Here is a 13,876-nt window from a genome sequence, read left to right as displayed (position 1 = left end):
GCAAAATGCCCCTATATCAAGTGGGTCTGGCAGGGCATTGGCATGAATCTAGGGCAGTCGACCATCCGACCAGAGTCTTGGCCACAAACCCAGTCAGTCCGAAAATGGTGGATCACCGTAACCGATCGTATACATCCCTTCCAAAAAGCCCTTCAATCAATGGTTACGTTGGTTTCTTGAGAGATCTGGAAGGAGTGGAACAGGTGCACATTTGACAAAAAAAGAGAAGCCGACTACAAATGTTCTTAGTTTTGTTCTAGAAGAAGCGGGTATCTAGGCATTTGCGGGGCGCACCACTTGGGATGCTTTGTTGTGAGAGATTAGCCTCCGTTACCCCTCTTATCTTTTGCGAGCTTACTTTTGGGGAGACCTCAGCTTTGGTTGAGAGTGGGGTTTCTCCCATTTGCTCCTGTATTTGGTTGTACTTTTGGCCCCGTCCGGTCTCTCTCCTTTTCAATACAAAATTAGCAGCTCTCCTGCCGGTTTGGTTTGAAAAAATATATTTCATCCTGCTACAACGGGAAAGATTCACACAGATGCATGTCCTACTGTGAGATCGATCATCAGAGATTCTGATGGCAATGAACAATCGTTTCAGGAGGTTTATTTTAGCTCCCCTTGTACTCCCCACTTTCGACAGGCACACATGCTTGCTTGATCTTGACAGAAGTGACAGAAGTAGCCAGCCATACTGGACAGCAAGAGAGAAAAGCACACGAGTAATACATTTTCTTTTTAAAGAAACTACGACAGTTCATTGAACCGCCTGAACTTTTGTTGATTTGAGACAAATTTACAAAGGGAGAATTACATGAGGGACGAGAGAAAAGAAGGTGACTAGCACTAGGAACAAAGTAAACTATACTATAAAACGGCTACTCCATTCTAAAACAAGTTTTCTATCCGAGGGATTCTTACATCTATGCGCCCAAAGCGGCAAATTATCTTGGCAATGTTTCAGAATTTGTGGGAGCGATTCGTCCACCTGACAGAAAACTTTTGCGTTTCTGCATTTTCAAATGTTCCACAGAATTGCAATGAGGATTGTGCTACGTATCTTAGCCAGATAGTTTCGAAGTTCTCCAGGAGGATCGGACCATAGATGTTCAATAGTTTGGTTATCACTGGGTAGTAGAGTTGGCAATCCAGCAGCGTTCCACACAGGAACACAACACGTTGACAACTGAGAAAAAGGTGGAAACAATCTTGGGGAGCGGAGGAGAATGGACACTAATCAGAGGTACTCATTACAACAGAGAAGATGAGCTTTGGTACTTAGCCGCCGGCGATGAACTAACCAAAAAAGAATTTACATTTCAGGGGGGGGGGGGGGTATAGTTTTTCCAAACATGATGAGCAAATGCATCTTCCCGATCGTCTGGGACACCAGCAATGAGTAACTGACACACTTCACTGAGCCACAATGTACGTACGTGCATGCAAGTAGCAGTATGTGCTGGTGTGTATCATTTGCGATAGCTGAGCCAATTCAAGCCTGAACCGAACTGTACAGCAACAGCTGATGGAAGTGTGCTTCGATGATCTGGATCTGAACAGGCCTGCCAGTTAGTTAACGCAATGATCACAGTCGTCGCCGTGCATGTCGGTCAGCACGTACGAAAGGAAAGAACAGTTTCTAACTATTTTTGCCTCACGTACTGTACGAGCACCAAGAGTACTTCTGTACGCGTGCAGCAGAATCATGATCGATCGCAGGAGCACGACCCTGGCTACTACATATGATAGATGGTCGAGCTGGCGGCCGTGGCTCCATCGTTAACTGCTAAGTAGCACACGGTACTGGCTGATCAATTTGCTTCCCTGCGCTCTCGCGCTGCCCGATGCCGGCAATCTTGGTGGTAGCACCTGAAAAGTACAGCAGTGCAAAGGACAGCGTCCGGACTGTTTTGGCGCGTACATACCACATTAGAGATAGATACATGAAGAGATACATATTTTTTCGATAATAAAAGTGGTATTAACTTTTGTTATATCAAGATGATATAATCGCATAAGAGATAGGTACGTGAAGATATACATGGCTTGAATACAACAACAGACTAACAACTAATCTAACTATCTCTATACCGAACTGTATCTGATCTTCAATAGTCTACGTGATGAACGGTGTACAGGAGGTAGCTGTCACAGTTCCGCTAGCAAGGAGGGCAGTAATTGGCTGCATCTGACGTTGAAAATCTATCTTACGGTTCGATCCGAATAGCCTCAGCTGGTAGATCTGTATTGTGATATGAATACAGGCAGTCGGAAGCAGCAGTGACTGTTCCATTTCCAACATGCATGGCAGAAACACATGATACGTATAGGGCCCCTCCTCGCTGCCTCGCCACACTAATGTCCCAACCAATCCCTGGAACAACACATTTGCAGGTTTGCTCTCGATCCCCTGCGCCATCCCAGACGGATCGGGATCCTCTGCAGTTGCCACTGGCAACTGCAGAGAGGCTACTGTAGCTACAGTAAAGTGCATTTAGGTCTGCTCCGAGCCGTTGATTTTATGATGGATGCATCAGATTCGCATGCTACAGTGCTCTACAGTACAAACCGGCTGTATATAAAACGAGATACTGTTGCTACAGTAATGCGTGATTAACTAATGCACAGCACTGTAGCACCAGACTCATTTTACTGTGTAAACAGTGATCCTCTGCATTAATTATGTATTAATGCAGAGAATCCGGGTCCATCCCAGACCTCATGTTAATCACCTGATGCATGGCAGGTGGCAATGGCGTCCTCTGCACATTCCGACAAGAGATGCATGTCATCCATGTCCCTCGTGGCTCCTTGGCCTACATGTTGTACGACCACTCGTACCTCGCACCAACCGCCCCCCGTCGCTCTCCTCCTTCCCTCCCTCTCTCCCTCTAGTCCAAGCATCCATCCCTACAAAACAGCCACGCATCTCTCGATCCATTCCTCCTCGCTGTCCCGTTATAGCAGTGGCAAGTTCCAGCCCTTCCTGAATTCTCTCGCACTCGGTGACTCACTGACTCTGTTCATCCGTTTCTTTCTTGGCCTTGCGAGACCACTCCTTGGGCCAATGGGGAACAGGCCACAAGACCTGTACTACGAGATCCTGCACGTCGCCAAGGACGCCTCCCCGCAGGGGGTCCGGGCGGCGTACAAGAGCCTCGCGCGGCAGTGGCACCCCGACAAGCACCCGCCGGCGTCCAGGCCCGAGGCCGAGGCCCGATTCAAGGCCATCACCGAGGCCTACGAGGTGACCACCCACTCGTCGATCAGCATTATATTCACGGCTGCTGCTCCTTGCACCGTTCAATGTGTTTGTGACGCGCGCGAATTTGTCTTGCACGCACGGTGTGGTGATATCATAGCTAGGATGCTGATTGTAACGTTGATGGTTTCGCAGGCGCTGCTGGATCAGCAGGAGAACAGGGCGGCGTCCGCTGCGCCCGCGCGCGACGGCGGGAGGTGTAGGCCCGCCGAGAAGGACCGCGGCGGCGGCGCGGCAGTAGCGAGAGCGCAGACCGAGAAGACCGTCGCGGCAGGGAGCGCGCCCTGCACGCCGGCGAGGGAGCCGGCCAAGAAGGTGTACAGCTCCTGCAGCAACGTCGCGGGCGGCGGCCGTCGCGCGTTCGCGGAGTTCTCTAGCTACGTGGTGCGCAAGGCGCCGCCGCTGGAGCGCAAGGTGGAGTGCACCCTCGAGGAGCTCTGCAGCGGGTGCAAGAAGGAGGTCAGGTACACCCGCGACGTCGTCGCCAAAAACGGGTATGCTGTCGCTCACCTACGATGTCGTAGAGCTGTAAAACGAGCAGTGACATCCATGATTCATGTGTGCAGTTTTAACCTGTTTCTGACAGTATCATTGCCGTTTAGCGGTGTCCTCCACGGGACTTGATGTGGCAAATCGTGTTTTTCTTAAAAAAATATGGATTACTTGAGAGACTTTTATACCCTTATTCATTGTGATAAAAATATATATTGGGCATGAATCTATTACGCTGCTAGACATGACAATGTCTTCTGAAAGTACTTTCCCACAGCGCTGCGACTTTGCATAGCTCTGCATTTAGAAAGGAGCAGTCAATGCTCAGTCTGTACTCTTGTAGACAAAATCTCCCTAGAAATCCATTTTGCCAATGCTGGTGTTACTTGTATATAAACGAAAGCTAATGGATAGGATAAAAAGTAAAAACGAACACCCATTTTCTGTTTAACAAGAAGAATCTTCATACAATTTAACATGCTCTAGATGAATATTTCTTTGAAATTAAAGCTTCAGGCTATGCAAGCAGAGCTGCTGTTACTGTGACACCAAATCCACTTTATGCCGAATTATGGGGAGCACTTTACAATACAGAATCTTAACAAGCTATCCACATTAAGGGAAACACTGAAGCAGTACAAAGGTTATGGGGTTAGTTTCTCCAGCCAGTCATATATGCTACATTTATCGCCAAAACATTCAGCTTGCTCTGCATCAGACATGAGATCTTTACTCATGCGTCCTTTGCTGTCTAGCTCTTGATCCTGTGGCTGCATCTACCCTATTATTGCAAGGTTATGTCCAACCTAAAACACAACAGTACAGTGACTCAACAAGATAAACAAAAAGATTATGAAGCTAGGAATGGGGAATCGGTGTTCCAAACCTTATCTTGAGTAGGCAATTTCTGAGAGCTCAAGTTTGTCAGAATGCCTTCCTTTCGGACGCTAGCACGCGTCAGAAGTGGTCCTTTTGGGCATTAGGTGGTGTGTAATGCATGCTGCCTGCCTCCATGTGAGGGTGCAGGTCGAGCAGGGAGAAGAGGGAACAGTGACTCTGCACTAACCTTCTGGTTGTGCTACTGATTGGACCGACGGCTTACCATGCACACATTTGACGCCACTGATCGTTCACTCACGTACAATTGATGAATTCTGACAGACTGATCACCAAGAAGGAGGTAACACAGACCATCCGGGTGAAGCCCGGGTGGAGGAAAGGCGCGACGGTGACACTAGAGGGCATGGGCGACGAGCGCCCGGGCTGCCTGGCGGGTGACGCCGTGTTCGTCGTGTCGGAGAAGAGGCACAAGCGGTTCAAGAGGCTCGGCGACGACCTGGTGCTCAGGGCCCAGGTGCCGCTGGTGAGCGCGCTGACCGGGTGGTCGCTCTCGTTCAGGCTGCTCGGCGGCGAGAAGCTGCGCTGCTCGTTCCGCGACGAGGTCATCTGCCCCGGGTACGTGAAGGTCGTGAAGGGCAGAGGCATGCCCGTCGCGGGCGGCGAGAAGGGCGCGCGCGGGGACCTGAGGGTGAAGCTTGATGTCGTCTTCCCCGAGAACCTCACCGACGAGCAGCGGCAGGGGCTCGCCGAGATCCTGAGAGGCTGCGCCTGATGCTCCTGATCGTTTGATGCTACGTTCTGTGACGACTTCTTGTCGTGTAAAATTTTGTTAATACACGGAACAGGATTTGAGAGCATAAAAAATCGATGTCCTTGTACATAGATTGGAGGTTAATCTTTATCTTAATATTTAAATATTAAAAAAAATTTTATGTTCGCTTTTAAGATAACAAAATTACCACATTAATTAAAAAAAAATCTAGATCACTTATGGCCATTAAACCAAAGAGTTTATATCAAATATGGGTAAAAAATAGCTAAATTCGAAATTAAAAATTATCAAAAATTAGTAGTTCGATTTTCATATGGTTTAGGAAGTAAAATATCTGAATAAAAAACCCAAATAAAACAAAATAAACAATAATTGAAATTAGGGTTAGAATAGAAAAAAAAGATCAATATCAAATATAATCTTAGAAAAAAATCAAATTATTATAAAAATCAAATACCTAAATAAAGAGTCTATGTAAAATATAACTAATCAAAGTTATTATGATAAACTATTATAGCGTGACTAGCTACACTAGTAAAGTGATTCACGTTGCTAGTTTTGTTTTGAATATATGAGTGCAAATTGGAAGAGGAAGGATCATTGGCGTTTTTCTTAATTCTTTCACATCACTCCATCTATTTATATTTGAAGCATTCCACGGTAACGCCAACAGGCCGTCATATCGCAGTGCCGTGTCCTGTGGTATTATTCCGTTGTCTGCAAATGAGGACCTATTACTTGTGTAAGTGCATCATTGCCTGACATATACGAATATATCCACTTTACTTTGATGTGAAGCTTTTTTTTAGAAAAAGCAGAAGAGATGCCTTTCATTCATTAGTAGGGAAAAAAAAAACTAACTACACAGATCTAGGAACAAAACCAAAACGAAGAAAAAAAAAAGAAAAACTAACTAAACATATATGTACAAGCTCTACAAAACACGGACTTAGCCGCTAAGACAGCTTGGTGCCCACGGCCACCAAAAGATTGTACTCCTCTCTGATCAGAGCGTTTAAGGTGTTAATAGAGAGGTAAGTGTTCTCAAGAAAACATGTTGGTTCTGTTCTTTCCAAAGATACCAAAAGGTAAGGGGCATTATGCTTTGGAGTTTTTGTTGAAGGGCTAGTGGCGATGAGGAAATGCGGTGGCGATGAGGAAATGTAGTGCCTCCACCATTGAGAGAATGCCTGCGGGCTACCCTATGGCAAGATGGCTGGCTAGTTGGTCCAAGAAGCTACTAGACGTCAAAGTTGTGCTACAATGGGGCACTTTAAGAAAAGCTGATTTATGGTTTCTAAATTTCGGATGCGTAGAAGGCAAAAATATGAGTTGGGTCATCTGCGTCGGAGAAGATGATCCATCATGTAGATCCTGTGGTTGATCAAGAGCCAAGCAAAGCAATGTATTCTCAGTGGTGCCCATGGTTCCTAGATCATCATGGAGTAGTCCACTTTAACGCTTCCTTCAAATTGGCTGAGGTATGCCGATCTAGCTGAGTAAAGACCAGACGCTATCAACCGCCAAGTGATGGTGTCAGAGGATGAATTCAGCACAACCCCCTAAGGGCATGCTAGAGCTGGATGTAATCAGACAGAGAGTCAGGTGTGATGCGATTTTTGATATCGTCAATCCAACACCTGTTTGTTAGTGTTGCATGTAATGAGCGATGTCGAGGGTGTGTTTCCGCAAAGAGAGTTGGCGCAATGTTTCGGGGTGCATAGCCATCAAGTTAGGTGCTATCCCAGAATCAATTGTGCATCCGTTCCCTACTGAGATGATAGTGAAAGCATGGAAGAGTGCACGATCGATCTCATCATAGGGAAGTTCAAAGCTGTCCCAAGGCTTTTCCGGAGCTGTCCAGGTGAACCACAGCCATCGCAATCTGAGTGCCTTACCAAATTTATCCAGGTTGAGAAAGTCCCCCTATTTCTCTTGGGCGGCAGACCCAGTCCCATGCCACTTTACATTTGGCACCACTGACCTCCTCCGTACCCGCCCAAACCCAGTTCCGGATGATCTTCTCAAGGAGCTTCCGAACATAAACCGATAGATGATGTATGGTCATGACATAGATCGGGTGGGCGGTGAGGACAGATTTAGCAAGTGTCACCTTACCTGCTGGGTTGAAGAAGCGCCCCTTTCAACCTGCAACCTGACCAGCTGCACGGTCTAATAGAGGTTGAAGTTCTACCCGATGTGAAGTGCCATAGTTAAAATAGTCTAGATCACTGGTTCAGCCGTAGAAAACTAGAACCGGTGCCTAATCCGGTCTTGTCAAACACTAGACATGCATTTGAACTATTGTGAACCGGCCAAAACTGGTTGAAGCAGCGGTTTTTACACTGAACCAGAAGTGTTGAAAAAAATTAATACGTATGTTTGTTGTTGTTGATGGCAAGTTTGTAACTTGATGAAGATGTTTCTAGTGTTGTAATCCTCTAGAGGTTATAGAAAAGACTCTTTCTACCCATTATAGATCATATATAGTGAAAGTTGGAGTATACCGGTTGGTCCTGAATTTTTTTTACTCCTCAGCTTGAGGAGGTTTTTTTAAGTAAATCTCGTTGTGTCAATTGAGCATGTGATTGTTATCATGCCAATCGTTAGAAGCTCTCCTCATTGTTCATCATAAGATGAGAGATTAATTGTTGCTTAGTTGCTGCCATTTTATTCCCAACAGTATGCTCATTCCAGATCCTTTTACATCGCCAGTGGGTTAGACGGTTACAATCAGAATGCTCGTCTGTTTTCCTCTCTGAGATTCAGTGCGCACAGGTCACCAAACCTTAACCTCAATCATGATGCCTTGGAGAAACAAAAACCAGATGATCTTGCATCCATAACTTCACTACGGAATCGCTCCTGCGCATAGAACACCGGCAGACAGTTTTATGTATCATGAAAAACGATGCACGCCAGCATCTCAAAGAAAAAAAAAACGATGCACGCCAGTAGGCGGCCATGCCAAATTTTGTTACTATCCTGTTAGAACTCAAAAGAACATGACTCTAGAGCACAAAAAATCCATGACTCTAGAGGTTTTGTTTTTGAATGCATGGTTGCAACTTGCAAGAGCTAGCAATGATCTTTGGCGTTTTGCTTCTTTCGCATCACTCCATTCATTTCGCTTGAAGCCTATAGCTGCAAAGCATTCCGCGATCACGCCAATGGTGTCATGTCAGGCAGGGCCGTGTGGCCTCCGAAGGCGTGTCCAAGACCTGGTACTTGGGTACTTCGACTCGGAAGCATTGTACAGGTACAGCATTCTCTAGCTCGTTTACGTAATTGTTGAATCCATCTACGACTCCGTGCCCAATTTCCCTTTTGGTTGAGGAATCTGTTGCAGCTGGTTCACCTTTTTTGGTGGCACATCGTCAGCACTTGGACACTAGGCTGCATGCTCTCCGTTCAGTAGAGGGTCAGCTGCCATCTCTGGTCGAAATGAGTAAGTGGACTCAGTGACCTGAGCTGATCGGATTGTGGATTGTGATGGAATTAGGAGTTCAAATCGTATGGTAAGTGCAGAGTGTTGTATTTTTATGGAAATTTTAATGTGAGAAATCTCTTTTTGGGCCTCGAGTTCTGCTGCTTGGCCCAGCCCTTTCTCGTTTTCGGCCCAGGCCCGTCTGCTCTCTGTATATATACAGGCTGCTAGGGTTTCGGAAAAATGAGAAAAAGAAAAAGGGGAAGGGATAAGGGAGCTCGGGCGATGGGTGCTGGCGGCGGCTGCCTCCTCTCCGAGTCCTGCGGGATTTGCTCGGCTGGAGGTACGCCTGCTGCCGTTGGAGGCCAGATCCGAATGGAATCGCTCGGCTGAAGGGGTGCGCGGCTGGATCGGAAGGGGTTCTCATCCCTGTGATGTTCGTGCTCCTTTGACCCCTATATCTATCTCCTCCTTTCTCCTATGGGGGTGCAGAGCATGAGATTGATTCACATCTTTTGTTTTTCCTTCCATATTTTGTGTTTTGCTTCTCGGCTGTGCACTGGAGTTGAGCTCGAGCTATTGTCGGGCTGTGGCCGGTGCGGCTGGTGCTGGGAAGTAAGAATTTGGTGGTATTCAGAGCTGCAGTGCCGAGGTTTGCCCACACGTGCCGTCGCAGTGTGGTAGGGCTTTGTATCTCCGATCTCCTCTCCCTTCCGGCAACGGCGGGTGATAGGTTTTCTGGGACAGCGGCTGAAGAGCAGTGCCTAGCCTCTGTTATTCAGGCTTTTGATTGCATCTCTCTGTGAGTATATATTTTCTTCTTCTTTGATCTGATCAGAGGCTTGGGATTTTAGTTCAATGATGATTATTTGCATTGAAAATTGTAGAGTAGTCTAAGTAAAGTAGCTTCAGACTTGTATATGATTTCTTAGTTCAGTGCTGCTGCTTACTCAGACCATTATTGATGCTATATCTGGTATATGGTCTCTGATATGTTGATTCAGATCATCCTTATGGCTATAGTTGGTCCATGGTCCCTCTGAAATGCTAGTTCAGTATATTGGTGGAGGTGGTACTGTTATGTAGATGGTATGATCTGATTGAATCTCTTCTGGAGGTCTGATTTTGACACTCAAAGCAGCACTGTTTATGTCTGTCCAGACTTTGAGTTTACTTATATACATGTTCTGAAGCTAGTTGAGGCTTAGACTAAACTCAATTGGTGATATGCAATTTTGCAATGTTTAGGGAGCAGGTTCTATGAGACCTGGGGCCAAGTGTTGCAAAATAAATCTGAGAACAATGTTATACTTAATTCCTGTCCTCCCTGTTCAGTTTCAGCAGCTAAAGTTCACATGATCAGTACTTGTTTATCTGTTATATTGCAGTCCTACTTTGTGCTATCATGTGTTTTGGAGTCATGTTGCTTATCTATAGCTCTTTCCTTTATGGAATATTGATATATATGCTCATATATTCGCACTATACTCAACAATCCAGAAAACCTACTAGTGCTTCAGTAATGGCTAGTTCCTCCTCCTCTGGTCTCCCTCCGTCATCCTCGGATGCAATCAAGCCCGAGAGCTTTGATGGGACTGGCTTTAAGCGCTGGCAAGCCCGTACGAGGCTGTGGTTAATGGAGCTCGGATTGTTCTGGGTTCTCACTGAAGAGCCGCCCGCCCCTCAAGGGGAAGCCGTGCTAGACGAGGTCGAAAGAACGCGTCTCGACGCGTTAAGGGCCCGTTGGGAGAAGGCGAATGCCTCAGCTCTGGCACGTCTCTTGGCCGTCCTGTCGAACAGGCTGTTTGATATCTATGTGGGCTTCGGGGAAGCGCGGAAAGTGTGGATGGAGCTGAATGACAAGTATGCAGAAAGCGATAACGGCAACGAGTCCTTTATGGTGGCAAGCTATCTGAACTTTCGCATGGGAGATGGCAGATCAGTCATGGAACAAATCCACGAGTTACAGCTGATCGTGCGGGACTTAGGCCAGTACGGCTGTGTCCTCCCTGAGAACTTTCAGGTTAATGCCATACTGGCCAAGCTGCCTACTTCTTGGCATGACTTCGTCACTGCACGTCGACACTTAAAGCAGCGGTTGACTCTTAATGAGCTCATTGCTGCTATAAATGTCGAAGAGAAGTCAAAGGCAGGCTATGGTGGAGTAAAGGCGCCAGCTCAAGCTAACCTTGTCGAGCACAAGAACCATACTGGGAAGAATGTGAAGAAAGAAAAGGTCAAGCCTGGTTATTCCGGACCGAAGACTAATGTTATGAAAAAGAAGAAAAAGCCTGAGATCGTCTGCTACGTCTGCGGTGGGTTGGATCACAAAGCCAACAGATGCCGCGACCGCAAAGGCAAGGGGCCGACACCTAACCAGCAAAAGGTTGCCAAAGCCCAAGTGTATGTGGCAGTTGCAACAGCCGATGTTTCCGGCAAAGGCGACTCCACTACTGGGTATGTACCTGAGGCCTTTATGGCAAATTCACTAGTTAGTTGGTGGGTTGATACAGGTGCAACGAGGCATATTTGTGCTGATCAGACATGTTTTACTTCTCTTCAGGGCGCAGATGGTGGATCCGTACTGATGGGGAACGGGGTCTCGGCAGCAGTTCACGGAGTAGGACAAGTAAGCCTGAAGTTGACTTCTGGCAAGACTCTTGTCCTGAAGGACGTGCTGTTTGTTCCTGCCATGACCCGCAATCTACTCAGTGGATCGATGCTGTGCTGGCAAGGAATAAAATTAGTCTTCGAGTCGAATAAAGTAGTGATGACCAGGTGTGGGTCGTTTGTAGGGAAAGACTATGATTGCGGAGGCATGTTCCGCATTTCTATTCTTGATAGCTCTGCAAACATTTTCTATTCTTCGTATTCTAATAAGAACATTGATATTTGGCATTCTCGCTTGTGTCATGTTAATAATGAAGCAATTGTGCGTTTGAGCAAGATGGATCTTATTCCTTCATATAAATATGATAAGAGCCATAAGTGCGAGGTGTGTGTGCAAGCTAAGCAGCCCCGTAAACCGTTTCATACGGTCGAGGGGAGAAGTACCTCGCCACTTGAGCTGATCCATTCTGATCTTTGTGAGATGAATGGAATATTAACCAAGGGTGGCAAGAGATACTTCTTTACTCTCATAGATGATGCCACTAGGTTCTGCTATATCTATTTGCTGAGAACAAAGGATGAAGCATTAGAATACTTTAAAATCTATAAGGCCGAGGTGGAAAACCAGCTGGGGAAGACAATAAAGAGACTGAGGTCTGACAGAGATGGGGAATATATTCCCAAGGACTTCTCCGAATTCTGTGAAGAAAGTGGCATAATCCATGAATTTACGCCACCATACTCACCTCAGGCCAACGGAGTAGCTGAAAGAAAGAACCGAACCATTTGTGACTTGGTAAACACCTTGTTACAAAGTTCTGGTATGGCTAACTCATGGTGGGGTGAGGCTATTCTCACAGTAAACTATGTCCTGAACAGGGTCGCTCCTCGAAATCGAGAGGTGACTCCTTATGAAGGATGGAAGGGGAGGAAACCGAATCTGTCCTATCTTCGCACATGGGGATGTTTAGCTAAAGTTCATGTTCCCCTGCCGAAGAAAAGGAAATTAGGACCAAAGACTGTCGACTGTGTCTTCCTAGGATATGCACATCAGAGCACAGCCTATAGATTCCTAGTGGTCCATTCCGAGGTCTCAGACATTGCTGTTAACTCGATAATGGAGTCTCGGGATGTGACATTCTTTGAGCACATCTTTCCAATGCGAGCAAAGGAGATTAGTTCCCATGATTTTTCAGTTGATCACCATGTTCCTCAGAGTGTTGATGACACGGTTCCTGATCTGGAACCTAGGAGGAGCAAGAGGCAAAGAACAGGAAAATCACTGGGAGATGACTATGTCACCTATGTCGTGGATGATGAACCACGAAACCTTTCAGAGGCATACGCTTCACCAGAAGCGGAGTACTGGAAGGAAGCAGTCCGTAGTGAGATGGATTCGATCATCACTAACGGAACCTGGGAGTTAGCAGACCTCCCAGTTGGATGCAAGCCGGTCAGCTGCAAATGGATCTTTAAGAGAAAGCGGAGACCCGATGGTACCATAGAAAAGTACAAGGCCCGATTAGTGGCTAAGGGTTTTACGCAAAAGGAAGGAGAGGATTACTTCGATACTTATTCTCCTGTAGCCAGATTACCTACTATCCGTGTGCTCTTAGCACTGGCAGCCTCGCATAATCTCCTTGTGCATCAGATGGATGTCAAGACCGCTTTCCTTAATGGAGAGCTGGATGAGGAGATTTATATGCAGCAGCCAGATGGATTCGTGGTAACAGGACATGAGCGTAAAGTATGCAGGCTAATCAAATCACTGTATGGTCTCAAACAGGCCCCTAAGCAATGGCATGAAAAGTTTGATGCTACACTGACTTCAGTCGGCTTCTGTGTCAATGAAGCCGATAAGTGCGTGTATTATCGCTATGGTGGGGGTCGAGGTGTCATTCTGTGTCTATACGTGGATGACATATTGCTATTTGGGACAGATATAGAAATGATTAACCAGACTAAGTCTTTCCTATCTCAGAACTTCGATATGAAGGACCTGGGAGAAGCTGATGTAATTCTAAACATCAAGCTCCTAAAGGGCGAGAATGGGATAACTCTCAGTCAATCCCATTATGTGGATAAGGTGCTTACACGTTTTGGTATGATAGACTGTAAGCCTGTAGCCACGCCCTATGATCCAAATACTAAGCTGAAGAAAAATGTAGGCCATGGAAAAGACCAGTTAAAGTAATCGCAGGTGATAGGTTCTCTTATGTACTTGGCCAGTGCAACTAGGCTTGACATCTCATATGCAGTATGCAGGTTGAGTCGTTATACGTCCAACCCAGGAGATGATCATTGGATAGCACTGGAGAGGATTCTCAAGTATCTGAAGGGGACAAAGAACCTTGCGATTCACTACTCTGGCCATCCTGCAGTCATAGAGGGATTCAGTGATTCCAACTGGATCAGTGACTCGGATGACATGAAGGCTACAAGTGGATATGTGTTCACTCTAGCAGGCGGAGCAGTG

General features: G+C 46.4%; 2 protein-coding genes across 2 annotated transcripts; both read left to right on the top strand.

Annotated features, from left to right (window-relative positions):
* The first annotated feature begins 2,888 nt into the window (after nucleotides 1-2,888).
* LOC133929803 (uncharacterized) lies at nucleotides 2,889-5,449 on the top strand. Its single transcript, XM_062376573.1, has 3 exons — nucleotides 2,889-3,244; nucleotides 3,395-3,753; nucleotides 4,913-5,449. Exons 1-3 carry the CDS (start codon nucleotides 3,065-3,067, stop codon nucleotides 5,361-5,363), a joined length of 990 nt encoding a protein of 329 aa, XP_062232557.1. The 5' UTR covers nucleotides 2,889-3,064; the 3' UTR covers nucleotides 5,364-5,449.
* Nucleotides 5,450-10,312: 4,863 nt separating this feature from the next.
* LOC133928102 (uncharacterized) lies at nucleotides 10,313-11,378 on the top strand. Its single transcript, XM_062374374.1, has 2 exons — nucleotides 10,313-11,247; nucleotides 11,354-11,378. The coding sequence occupies exons 1-2, from the start codon at nucleotides 10,313-10,315 to the stop codon at nucleotides 11,376-11,378; spliced, it is 960 nt and encodes a 319-aa protein (XP_062230358.1).
* Nucleotides 11,379-13,876: the final 2,498 nt, after the last annotated feature.

The sequence above is a fragment of the Phragmites australis genome, chromosome 9 (genome assembly GCF_958298935.1).
Source record: "Phragmites australis chromosome 9, lpPhrAust1.1, whole genome shotgun sequence".
NCBI lineage: Eukaryota > Viridiplantae > Streptophyta > Magnoliopsida > Poales > Poaceae > Phragmites > Phragmites australis.
Note: the sequence above shows the minus strand (reverse complement) of the source record. Positions and strands in the feature narration are given on the sequence as shown.

Bases quoted from the DNA above. Each gene is read 5' to 3' on its own strand.
- LOC133928102 (XM_062374374.1), top strand. From the start codon at position 10,313: ATGGCTAGTTCCTCCTCCTCTGGTCTCCCTCCGTCATCCTCGGATGCA. The intron at 11,248-11,353 runs GTATGTACCTGA...ACTTCTCTTCAG, and splicing joins AAAGGCGACTCCACTACTGG to GGCGCAGATGGTGGATCCGT.
- LOC133929803 (XM_062376573.1), top strand. From the start codon at position 3,065: ATGGGGAACAGGCCACAAGACCTGTACTACGAGATCCTGCACGTCGCC. The intron at 3,245-3,394 runs GTGACCACCCAC...ATGGTTTCGCAG, and splicing joins CCATCACCGAGGCCTACGAG to GCGCTGCTGGATCAGCAGGA. The intron at 3,754-4,912 runs GTATGCTGTCGC...GAATTCTGACAG, and splicing joins GACGTCGTCGCCAAAAACGG to ACTGATCACCAAGAAGGAGG.